General features: G+C 32.6%; 1 protein-coding gene across 7 annotated transcripts in view; it reads left to right on the top strand.

Annotated features, from left to right (window-relative positions):
• AP3B1 (adaptor related protein complex 3 subunit beta 1) overlaps positions 1–14,095 on the top strand; it is a 234,808-nt gene that overhangs the window by 101,035 nt on the left and 119,678 nt on the right. For 6 of the 7 annotated variants that reach the window (XR_014058467.1, XM_081505951.1, XM_081505949.1 and 3 more), the window contains 6 exons: positions 1,294–1,391; positions 2,901–2,955; positions 3,043–3,114; positions 5,334–5,396; positions 8,126–8,258; positions 13,643–13,752. Coding sequence is in view for 6 of the 7 variants with exons in the window: in XM_081505951.1 (XP_081362077.1) it covers positions 1,294–1,391; positions 2,901–2,955; positions 3,043–3,114; positions 5,334–5,396; positions 8,126–8,258; positions 13,643–13,752 (531 nt within the window). In the remaining variant the exon portion in view is untranslated. Of the gene's footprint in view, positions 1–1,293; positions 1,425–2,876; positions 2,956–3,042; positions 3,115–5,333; positions 5,397–8,125; positions 8,259–13,642; positions 13,753–14,095 lie in introns of all 7 variants that reach the window. The other variant, XM_081505948.1, reaches the window with a different exon arrangement.

The raw sequence follows: 14,095 nt of genomic DNA, 5'->3' as shown, positions 1-14,095 counted from the left end.
GTAAGGTGAGGAACCTGTAACTCTAGTTTTAAAAAATGTTTCTTAGTTCTAGAAGAAACTGTTTTTGCTCTAAGTACCCTCAAGTACTGTAAACTCTTTTGTCATTCATAAAAGTCCTGCTATATATTTGTTACCTACGGCCCAAGCAAAAGTAAAGCAATATTAACATATCTTCATAACCAAAGACAAGATGATCAATTTCTGAAGCTCTCTCTTTGCAGTTGTCACATGCCGAACTGAATACTTTCACTCAGTGGAAAGTCTGGAGTTTTGATCTCTGGATCTAAGTGTAGAGGCATGTGCGGAAACATAGTCTTGTTATATTTTATGACAGGGAAAGTCTGACTACCCCCATAATAGCTTTGAACCAAACAGTATTTTTTTAAGGTTCTGCATTTGAAAAATAAGATTTCAAATGCTGCTCTTTTAGAGGAATTGTTTTAATAGAGTTCCTTTAATTATAACTTAAATATACTGAATTTGGGGTTTTTTAAAAAAATTTTAGCCTTCTTACTACTGTTACCTTTAAGTGTCTGGTTTCATTCCCTGTCTCAGGTTAGCACCAGCAGCAGCAACACTAGGAAGACTGTGGGATTTGGAGTGTGTGTCAAGCTTTGCCATGTACTACTGACTGTTAGACCTTGGGTAGTTCACTGAACATTGTTTTTTTTCTGAGAGTGTACAGTACTGCTTTCCTAGAGCTGCCATAACAGTTTACCAAAAACTGTGTGGATTAAAGAAATAAAAATTTCTTTAATTTTTTACTAAAGAAAATTACTTATTTAAAAATAAATAGAAATTTATTCTTTCACATTTCAGGAGACTAAAAGTCTAAATCAAGATGTCGACAGGGTTGGTTCCTTCTGGAAGCTCTTAGGGAGAAATTAGCTTCTGGTGATTGCCAGCAGTTTTTGGCATTCCTTGACTTACATGCCTCACTGCAGTTTCTGCCTCCATCTTCATATTGCCTTCTTCTCTGTGTCCTTTTCTGTCTCTGATAAGGACACTCACATTGGATTTAGAGCCCACTCTATAATCAAGTATGATCTCATCTTGATCGTTACGTTAATAACATCTGCAAAGACTATATTTCCAAATAAAGTCACATTCTGAGGGTAGGCATGAATTCTTAGGGGGACCCTATTCAACCTCATACACAGGGTATAACAACATACTCATCTTAGTTCATGGGAATTTTGTAGGAGTTAAAGGAAATAATATGTAAGAACATACTTTGAAACTGTAGTATGGAACTGCTCATAGTTCTTACTGTTTTTATGCTTTATCTTTTAGGTGGTTATGGCAGTTGCTCAACTGTATTGGCATATAGCACCAAAATCAGAAGCTGGCATTATTTCTAAATCACTAGTGCGTTTACTTCGTAGCAATAGGTATGACATGATTTTATATGTGTGTTTTCTTTTGTATTGTATTACTTCACTAGTAATGTTTGAACAAATCAAATGTGTCTGTTAGGCATTTAACACATGGTTCTGACTGTATTTTATCAATTGAGATTTCATACTTAAGGGGATTATTATAAAAGTCTTTAGATTATTGATTTCAAAGTTAATGTTAAATATTGAAGTTTTTTTTTTTTTTTTTACCTTAAGCCCAAAGAAATTGGAAGTATTTTTTTGTAATATAGTATATGCTATTACAGTAGCGTAGTATTTTTGGTATTTCTAGGCATGACAGTAAGAATTTTGAGGATTTACATTAAATCTGGAGTCACTGAAAAACTACATTAAAAGTATTATTGTATTGACTAGTATAATTATATAAGACTTCATATAAAGCAATACATATGCTGAATTATGTGGTTTATGACAGAACTACTGCTTTTTGTAAAGTTGCAATATTTAATTACTGTAGTTCTATTTAAGAAGAGAGCTATATTCTTAATATTACTTGGTTTAAAGAAATGCATAATCTTGTTATTTCCTGGAGATAGGTAGGTAGGTAGCAGTGTACTTTTCAATTTTACCTCTCTGTAATTCAGCAATTCAAGTCAGCAATTCAGGAAACCTTGAGTTCCTGTCACATGTACTTCATAAGTTTAAGATCAGATGTTTGTCATTTGTTTTGTTTTCTGTATTTAAGAATACTGTTGTTTCAAGCTATCTAGCTTACCCTGAATATTTTGCAGTAATTGGTTATTTTAAATTAAATTTTTTTTCTTTGGAGTACTTCTGTTAATCCACTGAGAGGAGAAAGATAAATATTTATTGTTGTTCTTAGCTCAGAATTAGTGCCACAACTTTCACCCTAGGTTGGCTTTTGCCCTTCCTTAGTAAGATACTATTTCCTTTGCGTTCCTCTGTCTTTACACAGTCATTCTTTCCCTTTTATCAGATCATTAAGTTCTGTTGTCCATAGCTGGTTCGAATAAGGATCTGGAATGTGTCTTTCACATGAAGCATTATACCAGATTCAGTTGTACATTCATTTCTTAATATTTGGACATAAAATAACATGGCTTTTTTTCTTTTAAAACCTGTCTTTCACTTTGAACAGAATTGAGTCACATGATGAGCCCTCCAGTCAAGAGTTTGTATTAACACTGTGGTTATGTTTGTTCCGTTAACCCTAAGAACACCTTCTTTGCATATGTCCAGAGCATGTACAGTATTGGTTCTGCCTCTTAGGAATTCAGGATTACAACATTTGTTTTAACTCTTCATATGATGAATCAAATCTAATGTTATAGCTTATAGGGAAAATGTATTTTTAAAAGAAGGCATAAATATCTTAAGATTTGCTAGAAATTTTTCAGTATTATATTTGAGTTCCTTTCAATATGAAGCTTACTGCTGATTTTTTTTCTTTAATATACTGTTTACTTTAGGATATATTTTGTTGGAAAATATACCTAGTCAAAATTCTACTTTAATTTCTAGGGAAGTGCAATATATTGTCCTACAGAATATAGCAACTATGTCAATTCAAAGAAAGGTATGTATGTTGTGAACACAAAATTTAAGAGAGAAATGAATACACTAGTACCATAAATATATTTATATATTTATTTTTGTAATCTAGGGTATGTTTGAGCCTCATCTGAAGAGTTTTTACGTTAGGTCAACCGATCCAACTATGATCAAGATACTGAAGGTATGCATGCTCTTATTTTTCAGAGACTTTAATGCATAATTACTTTGACACTATTGCTATAACTTTTAGTTTAGGATTTGCAAAATGGAGACTTGTTTTTTTTTTAAATAGATACATTGGGGGATTTTCTTTGTGCTTTTAAAACTGCATTATTGTATACTAATTACTGTGCTACATTTTAATAAGACAAAGGTAAGACATGCTGCCTATACCTTGAATAACTCACAGTAAGTGAAAGAGACAGACGTGTAAATAGATAATTTCAGCACTGTGTTTTAAGTGATTTATAGATGTAAATTGAGTGTTGTGGAAAAAGAGAAAGATGCAGCTAATTTTCTGGTATATTTAGAAGAGACTGATGGAAAAGATGATGTTATAGTGGATCTAAAAAGAATGACATGATTTTGTCATTTTTTTGTTGTTGGTAGGTAAGTTGATAGCAAGGTTGTAGGATTCAGTGTAGGAAAAAAGGTACATTTTATGCAAATACAAGAGATAATGAAAGAGTTGTATTCGGGGAATGATAACTACAGTATAGAGTGTAGTTATGAATATAAAGTTATAATGATAAAAACAATGTGATACTTGGAATATGTGATAATACATATGAAGCATGGAAACAGATCTATGCATATCAAAATGTATCATATATGAGGGGAGACAATTTGAATCAATGAGAGCTATTCAGTAGTAGACTATTCAACAAATATTGGGATGATTGGTTAATCACATGGAAACTTAAGTTTAATAAAAAAAAATCTAAGACATACCCAAATTTGTAGAATAAACTTACAGAATAATTGGTTTGCAGTTATCAAAAGCATCCAGGTCATCAAGGTCAAAAGAAAGGTTGAGGAACTTTTAAACTGAAAGAGACTAAACAGCTAAATATAATGTATGATATGGAACTGGATCTTTTTTTTATACATTATTGAGATAATTAGTGAAACTTAAATGTAAGTGATTATTGTATAGATTTGATGTATCAGTGTTAATTTCCTAGTTTTCTTGGTTGTATCGTGGCCTGTAGGACAGTGTCCTTGCTTGCAGAAAATACGTACAGATGTGTTTGGGGATGATGTGATATCATTTTGGCAACTCTAGAAGCAAATGGCTCAGATAAAAACTGCTTTTACCTTTTCTATATGTTAGGAATTACTTTTTAAAATAGTACAACAAAGTAAGATGTTCTCATCAAAATAAAATGAAAAGTCAGTTCATAATCGAAGAGAAAATATTTCTAGTACATATCTAAAAATTGACTAGTATCCAGAATATATAGGAAAACTCATACAATCTGTTCCTTTTAATTAGAGTGTTTAGATCATTTGCCTTTAATGTAATTATTGATATGAATATGTTTACGTCTACATCTTTTATTTTATTTTTTCTGTTTGTCCCAACTGTTCGGTGTTCCCTGTTCTCTTTTTTGAAGCTTTCCTTCATATAAATTTAATATTTTTTTATGAGTAGATACTGAAATTTTTTTAGCAAGCCTATTGGAGATGAACTTTTAATTGCATATTTCTTTTAACTAAATCCAGAAGAAATAATTAAAATGTCGAAATATTTGGTTTGGTAGGATGAAGGAAAACTAATCAAAAGAATTAATTGGTATCTGGAATATAGAGGTATTACATGGAGGGCAAGTTGTTTTCTAATTTTATTATTAAAAGAAAAAGAAAACTGCCTTCAGTTGTTTAGGTTAATTAGATAATAAATTGTAAAGTTGGAGCAAACAATTAACAGAGGTGTAGAATTCTCTTTTTTGTAATTATTTTTTTAAGCACTATATAATTACTCTGTTTGTAGATGTAGGGAGACAAAGTTCAACTGAAAGTTTGTAATAGTGAGGCATTTTTTTAAAAATAGAAATTACCTTTCTGTTAAATGGCTAACCTTTATTAAATTCACTTTCTTTATTTGTGTTTTTTTTTAAATTTTTATTTGAAGGATAATTGCTTTACAGAATTTTGCTGTTTTCTGTCAAACATCAGCAAGGATCAGCCATCCGTGTACATATGTCCCCTCCCTCTTGAACCTCCCTCCCTTCTCCCGCCCCATCCCACCCCTCTAGATTGTTACAGAGCCCCTGTTTGAGTTCCCTGCTCATACAGCAAATTCTCATTGGCTATCTATTTTACATATGGTATTGTAAGTTTCCATGTTGCTCTCTCCATACAGGCAAAAAACATTTACTTTCTCTTTTTCTACCTTAGCTTGAAATTTTGACAAACTTGGCAAATGAAGCCAACATATCAACTCTCCTTCGAGAATTTCAGGTTTGTGTACAATGCTAATTATGCAATAACTTCTAAAACATCTGTTCAGTTTAAAGTTAGATATATGTCTTTCTCAATTTAGACATGTGTAATTGTATAAATAAAACTATAATTGGGAAGAACATTGACAACTAATTTATAAATTTCCGATAATAAACATCAACTACAAATTTTAAATTTAAGGGAAATAAAATGTAGTCCCTTTCATATTGTAGAATTTGAGAGATTAGTTTATAACTCTTTGTTACCATCATCAATAGTTTGTGCTACACTCTGTACTCATGAAAATGGCTTCATTTCTTATTTGGTTGTCCCTATTTGATTGTCTGCTTCTATTTTAGACATTGTCTACTAGCTTCATGTAGAGCTCAAAAAAATTGGTTTAAAATTGCCCTCCTCATAATTGTTTAATCGTTAATGTTTTGTTGTATTTTTAAAATCCTGTATGTGAATGGATGAGATGCTTCCCAGATACACATGCTCCAAAAACATAAAAAAATTGCCTCATGGCTCTTAGGCTCTTTATGATGAAAGAGTTAGCTCTGAAGACTTAGTGGTAGAGCACAGTAATAGAAAACCTTATATCAATATTACGGGTTTCACATTTCATCAGCAGTTTTTTCTTAACTAAAGTATACCACATGCCACACAGTATTCACAGAATTTTTGTCTACCCTCAGGTCTTCTAGGTGGCTTCCCAGTTGGCTCAGTGGTAAAGACTCCAACCTGCCAGTGCAGGAGACATGGGTTCGAGCCCTAGGTTGGGAAGATCCCCTGGAGGAGGGCGGGCATGGCAACCCGCTCCAGTATTCTTGCTTAGGTTGTGTGATAGATGGTAACTTTTAAGTGTGCAGGGTCCCAAAGAGTAGGACAGGACTGAGCAACTGAGCACACACACACAGCTTTTATAGAGTAAAGTTATTTTGTTGCTATAATCATTCTTCATGCCTGTCCTAAATTTATTTTTAGCTATATAGACATTGTATTTCTTTTTGACTATGTGATCTTATACTTTTAACAGGAGTAGTGGAATGTTATAATATATTCATGCTTTATAATTTCGTAACTGGATTACTATACTTTTATGCTATATTTTTTTTTTAGAAAAAGTTCTTATAAAATTAGGATATATGCTCATTTTATATTTGCATGGCAGAAAATACAGTATCTCAGGTTCTTAGCTAGTAATCTGTGGCTATAGAACATTGCTTAAATGTGACTTGTAATTCATTTTTATAGCTTTGCTTGTTTATTTTTAAGTTTTTGTCTGTGTTTGCAGTTGTCCCTTATCCTGTTGTCATGTATAATCTGTGTAATCTGTTTGGATGTCCTTTTGCTTTCTACTTTCTGCTTCTGTCAGGTTACTGGAGTTGTAGGGAGTGAGTCTCAGGTAATTTTATAGCATTGTTTACCTATTTCAGAATATTGGTGATCCAGTCATTTCATTTAATATCAGGATATTTAATAAGGTCCATTCTTTAGTCAGACTTTTAAATATATTCTTTCTTTATACATCTGTTTTTATCACTGTCTGTACGTGTATTTTATTTCTTTATGTGTTATGTCCATAGATGTTACAGTTTCTTTATAACTTTTTGAAATAATAGATAACTTTTCAAAGGATTCATTTTTTGTGATTGAGGAAATTAGGTAATCAACTGGGAAATGGTTTTAAATACAGTTGATTTTTCCTACAGGAAACTAAGAAGTTTAATTTGTTTATTTCTTCAACATTTAATTGTGTTTTGGGTACCATTTTCACCAATTTCACGTGTCTTTTAGATAGTTTTTGGATTTTCTCCTCCATTTGTCATTTAGACATCATTTAAATGCATATCCTTTTTTGCATGTTAGATGAACAAGGTGTTAATTCTACATTATGTGCTTGTCATTTGAGTTTGGAAATTTTTTTTTTTAATTCCACTTGAAAATGGGATTTTAAATCCATTTATAGTTTTGTACATAAATGTGCATATTTATTAAAAGTACATCTCTTTCTGTCTGTACACAGTAAAAGCTTAGTTTTTGAATTAGGAAAGGAATAACCAAAGTGAAAATTTTTTAGGCCTGTAGTAAATAAGTGATTAATTTCTTAACTTTGTATAAATATGTGGTTTACATTGTATTTTTAAAACATTTTTTTCAAGAAAATCTTTTTCAAAAGTGTGATATTTTATTGCAAATCAGGTATATTTATAAAGTCTTTATTGAAATGCTGCTCACTGTGGCTATTGTAGTTTTACCGCCATTCAGATAACCTTTTTTAAAGTAAAATGTTTATCAGTAGCATATTGCTCCTTTTTCTCCACTTCTCCCAATTTTTAGGTTTAGTATCTCTGAAAAGGCAACCCTTTTTTCATAGGTTCATAGATGCTGCCGGTTAAATGAACTGAAACCTCCAAAAAGAGAGGTCTCATCATTTCTTTCAACCTTCCACTTAAACTAATTGCTATCTTTGGGTGACTGCTCCTCCACTATCTGTTTTGGAGTTATAAGCTACTGTGGCCACAGGTGAATGACCTGACTTGAAAATGTGCCTGTACTACAGTCACATTCTTTAAGTGAAAAAACAGAACTGAATTAAGTCAAAAGTTGGACTTCCTATTGTACCTATTGATGAGAAGATTATGTATGCTAGAATTTAATTTTGACAAAGCTTCATATTATAAGGATATTTTTCTTTGCTTGATAGTACCAGTGTATAAACTAATTGAGACAATATTTTTTAGACCTATGTGAAAAGCCAGGATAAACAGTTTGCAGCAGCCACTATTCAAACTATAGGCAGATGTGCAACCAGCATCGCAGAAGTCACTGACACTTGCCTCAGCGGCCTGGTGTGTCTGCTGTCCAACAGGGATGGTGAGTCAGCAGTTTCATTTCACTTGCAAGTAATTCATCATTTGAATATTCTTGGCATGATCTACAGATTGTAATTTCTTTTTTAGTATTGCCTTTGAGTTTTTTCTGTATGTCCATGATTACAATGAAGAGTAACATTTTATCTTTGAAATCCACATATACACACACAGGGTTTTTGTTGTTGTTTTAGTAAATTAGATAATTAACTTACAAACAGAATTTTCTTGCCTGAATAGAACTTAGAAAATGTAATCTGTTTATTTTATTTTTTCACAGTTTAATCACCTTCATTTCACCCTTTCCACAAAGGTTCCATTTTACTGGTTTTTAATGGCATATAAGTCATGTATAATATTGGTTCACCTGCAGAGGGTGCTAAAAGCAGGCAAATGACTTTACAACATGAGAAGTTAAAAAGGCTAGATCAACAAAGTATGTTAAACTTGTAATTTCAAATTGTTTTTTCTAGAAATTAACTTAATAACTTTATATTCAAGATTAATTAAATGTAAAAGTCATCAATTTAGAACACCTTCATGTTTTTAAGCCAGTGTCTAAACATTTTGTAGAACTGGATACATAATATCCAGTAAAATACATAGTCTAGAGTTCATACTTTCTATGGTAAAATATCAGTTACTTCTATGATATGGCTTTAAAATAAACGAAACCTTTTGGAGGAAAAAGAAAAGATTCAACTCTCACCTTTAAAAGTATTTAATTAAAAAGATTAAAACAAGGGATTCTTTTTAGGAAACGCATAATTTTCTGTGTAAAATTATTGAAATTATTTGTGGAATTCTAAATATAGTTATGTCATATCTAGACACAGGCATATATGACATAGCAACCATCAGGTGAAGCATAAAAAATTGATTAGTTTTTATATTTTATTTGAAAAATAGCTTTTTACTACAAATTACTCCTAATTGTCTTTTCACACATGTAGATCTCTTTTGAAAGCTGTAGCATTGTTGTAAGTACTTCTAATGAAAAAAACAAAATTTGTCCCCAAATAAGAGTGATCTTTACAATCAACATAAAATTGTAACTGTTAACCTGTCAATTCAAGATATTATAATGGAGAGAACATTTTTCTGTGTGTAGTATTGTAACTCCAAATAAGTGGCAAAAAAAAATTACCAAGGAAATAGATTTTTTTAAAACACTGACTGTAGAAGGTAATTACAGAGGCTAAGATGCTGAATGTCATTCATTTTGTCTATTTCTACTTTTAATAATAGCATCCTCTTTGTGTCTATTTCTGTCACACTTTAAATTGTGAGTTTAAAAATATGCCTTCATTTTCCTCTGTCTTTAATAATGACTTCCTATTTGATCAAACAAGACACACTTCACTTTGATGGCATACGAAAAGCACACAGATCAGAACACTGGCTGGTTCTTTCAAATATAAAATGTATTCAAGGTTTTTCGATTTTGTATTTTTACTCTTTTTTTCTCACGTGAAATTTTCAAGCTGGATATTAAAGCAGATGTTTCTACTTCAGCTTTCTAGCACATTGATTTCTAAAAAAATAAAATATTTTTTATTCACTTCATTTTAAAAAGATGAGTATTCTGTACCCTTGTAATACTTCTAAGGGAAGACTAGATCATTTTCTAATTAGAAAATGGGAGGAGACTAATTTATAATCATTCTTAAAGGTAGATTTACTAATTTAAACTGATATTTTAATGTTTAGATTTTGTTTTTGGTAAATCAAAACTCAGTTTATAACCATGGGCTTTTTTTTCTGCTGTGAATATTAAGAAACTTAAATTGTATTTTTCAGGTTCTGATTGCATAGTTATCATTAGCCTGATTCTTTAACTCTTTATTGTATGTGCTGCACTTCTGTAGTTTGGAAATCTGGCTCAGTAACAATAAAGAAAGCAATAATATTTTTCATTTATAATGGCCAATTGTTATAACAGAGTCTCTTTGTCTTTCTGTTGAAAGATCTGCTTTTAGGAATAAGTGCTATGAATGAGGCCTTGGATTCTTTAAAATCTGTAAGACCTTTGGGACCTCTAAGGATCTCTGCCTCTTTGATTTTATATTGTGAATACCTCATCATCTCTTTGGATACTGTATCTTGTAACTTCAGGGACAGCATTGAGGCTACATTGTTTTTACATATATTTAATATATTCTTCTTGGACCTGTAGGGGTTTGGGGATTTTTTCGTTGTTGCTGCTAACTTCTTCCTTCTTGTCAGGGACAGGACTTCTAGGCAGACTTGAAGGTTGTCCTAAAATAGCCCATTATCACTATGTAAGATTCACTGATAAACAGATTTCTTAAAGACCTTAGGGAGAAATCTGCATTTTCAGTTGACTTAACTTAGAATAATTTAACTCCCAGTTGATTTTCTTTCACAAAATTTGCTGGTCTGAAAAACATTTTTACCATCTACTGTAAACTGAAAGAATTGGGGCAAAAGACTATTTTTTAAATTTTGTTTATATAATGTAATGAGCATTTGTTGAAAATTTGAATCAGTTGTGGTATTTAGTAAGTGTAGAATAGATGAATAGGGTATTCACCAGCCTATAAAAAGTTCCTGCCTTTAAGGAGCTCGTATTCTAACGGAGGGACACAATAATATAAAACAAGTGTACAATAGTCTTCCTATCTATTGAACACTTACTCAGCTGCTAGCTATCTGCTCTCATGCAGAGCTAGACTACCTATGTTTGAATGCTAATGTTGTCTTGAATAAATTATCTGATCTCTTTGTGCTTCAGATTCCTCATTTGTAAAATGAAGATGATAATAGGCTGTACTAATCTTGAGAACCTTAAGTGAAATAAACCAGTCACAGAAAGATATATACTGAATGTTTCTACTTGTATGAGGTGTTAGAATAATCAAATTCATATAATTCAAGAGTAGAAAGGTACTTGCCAGGGGCTGGAAGAAAAGGAAAGTGGGCAGCTACTAATCAGTGAGCATCACTTTTTACTTAGCAAGGTGAGTGAGCTCTGGAGATCTGCTGTGTAACACTGTACCTATAGTCAACAGTAGTGTATTGTATGCTTAAAAATTGGTTAGATGGTAAATCCCCCGTTATGTATTCTTACTAAAATAATTTTTTTTTAATAGTAGGCCGTAATTCTTAGAGTCAGTACAGTTAAGTTCTGTTGAGGACAAGGAGAAAGCTTGAAAAGGGCCAGAACACAAGTTCATTTTGTATTTGTAGTGAAGTGCTGAGGTCTTTGAAAGCCAGGAGGTAGCATAAAAGAAAAGTAGGGTGGAATTACCCAAAGGGAATGGGAAGGCACCCAGGTTAGGTAAATAGCACCCCACCACCACCACCACCACCCCGCAAGATGTTAAGGTCCTAATGCCTGAAATGTGTGAGAATATGTTATCTCATGTGGCAAAAGGAACTTTACAGATGTGATTAAGATTCTTGAGATGGAGAGATTTTTCATCCAATAATCTGGGACCCAGTGTGACCAAATGTCAGAAGCAGAGATTAGAATGATGTCTTTGCTGGAAGGGAGCTTGAGCCAAGGAATGTGGGCAACCTGTAAAATTTGGAAAAGGCAAAGAATGGATTTCCCCCTAGAACCTCCACAGAGAACTTAGCCCTGTTGACACTTTGGTTTTAGCTCCATAAGACTTATGTTAAATTCTGGCTCCAGAAGTGTAAAATGATAAGCTCTTGTTGCTATCAGCCACCAAGTTTGTGGTAATCATAACAATAACGATTGGAAAATAAGGTGGCACCAAAGGGTAAATAATGCCAAATTTTATTTCAACTATAGTTAGGGTTAGTCAACCTTGTCTGTACACATGAATAATTAAAAATATACAACTTAAAAAAAAAAAAAAACCTGGACTAATTTTGCAGTAATATATTTTAAAAAGATAAATTTTTATACTATTGATTCTTTAAAACCATTACTTTGCATAGTAATTTCTTACGTAACCACTTAATGTTTCCTAGCAGAGGGTAAGTTTGATGAGAGCGGAGTATCATTCTGATTTGTCTTTGTTTTCCTCATAGCTCCAAGAGGTGGTCTTTATAAAAGCAACACCTGCTCATAGTAACATAGAACATTAGAGATAAAATGGTAGATTCTGGTTCTGAGTTTGAATTCTCCAGTGCATCTTTCTTTCTTCATCTTTAAAATGATGATAATAAGGTGCCTACCGTGTGTTATTATGAGAATTAAAAGAAATACATCATTTCTTAAACTAAAACATTGGACTTCCCTGGTGGCTCAGTGGTAAGGAACCTGCCTGCCAATGCAGGAGATCAGATTAGATCTCTGGAAAAGGAAATGGCAACCCACTCCAGTATTCTTGCCTGAGAAGTCCCGTGGACAAAGGAGCCTGGTGGGCTACAGTCCATGGGGTTGCAAAAGAGTCAGACATGACTTAGCAACTAAACAACAACAGCAGCAAAGTAAAACATTATGAAATATTAATATATCATTCCCATGAAGAAATATATATATAATATGAAATACATATTTTAATAATAATTAGAATGATAGAAAATTTTGCTTGTATTTTTAAAGGGAGTGAGATAAAATATATTTCGGAGAAAATGAGTAACAGAACCCAAGTCATGGCATATTTTCAGGATAATATTAAAATAAACCTTTATAGTGTATACCAGGGAATCTCTAATATGCATGAATCCCAGCTGATAAAAAAAACAATGCCAGAATAATAAGGAAAGGCAGTGTTGGTGTCTTTCTTTGGTATTGATAACGTTAGTAATTGTTTATATAAGATTCATTCCATAAAGCCAGGTGCTCTGACTGGTTTATTGTGTTTCACTGCTGGTGCCACCAAAGACATAGCTCTGGACCACTAGTTAGGGTATAATAATGCAGTCTCAGAATCCCAGTCTGAGGATCTGCTTCCTGGAGCCACTCCTAGTGCCAGTTACTGTTTTAGTTAAGGCCCCGGAAAGAAACAGATGATACACTTTAAAGAGATGATTGAAAAGAATTTAATGAAGGAACTATTTATTAATTGTGGGTGGGATTAAGGGAAACCAACAAGATGTACTGTAATACCCTGGGGCTAGCGGGCTAGCAGAGGTGGGAATATCTAGGGTTAAAGGGAAAAGCCTTGAGGATTGGGAGCAGTTATCAGACCCTGAAGGAGAGAGCCACTCTTAGGAACTGAAACCTTCAATAGAGAAGTGCTAGCATTGCCAGGGAGATCTGGCAGGAAAGGGATCAGGGTTATGAATATTCTCTCTTGTTTTAGTTTTCACCTAGTCCTTTAAGAAATGTGGAATGTTTTGCTAAATTAAATTTACATTTTACTAAGAATACTGTGTTTGAATTAACTTTGAATTGAATTGAAATTCATGTTGAAATACAAATAATCTGATTTATTTATTTTTTTTCAGAAATAGTTGTTGCCGAAAGTGTGGTTGTTATTAAGAAATTGCTGCAAATGCAACCCATACAACATGGTGAAATTATCAAACATATGGCCAAACTCTTGGATAGTATCACTGTGAGTACCAGTTAAGAGATCTTTGCTTTCAGTACCAATTGAACTGCATTTTATTCAGTAAATTATGGTTTTGTTAAAATAAATAGACATACTGAAGTATAATGAATAAGAGAGCTGCACAGTCTGGAATCTTGTTCTGAGGTTCTGCACTGTTGTGGAAGGAAATCACAAATCTGAAAGAGGGAAAGGTTACAATAAATACTGCATATTGGATTGAAATTGGACATGTCAGTGTGAACTCCATTTGTTTTTATATAGATAGCTAGCTGTGTTGGAGTATATATGTTCAGGTATGTGTGTGTCTGCACACATTTGTATGTACATATGAATGCATTCATGAGTA

Source organism: Giraffa tippelskirchi, chromosome 7 (assembly GCF_054371585.1).
Source record: "Giraffa tippelskirchi isolate mGirTip1 chromosome 7, T2T-mGirTip1v1.2.pri, whole genome shotgun sequence".
In the NCBI taxonomy this organism is placed as follows: domain Eukaryota; kingdom Metazoa; phylum Chordata; class Mammalia; order Artiodactyla; family Giraffidae; genus Giraffa; species Giraffa tippelskirchi.
This window is presented reverse-complemented; position numbering and strand designations above follow the sequence as displayed.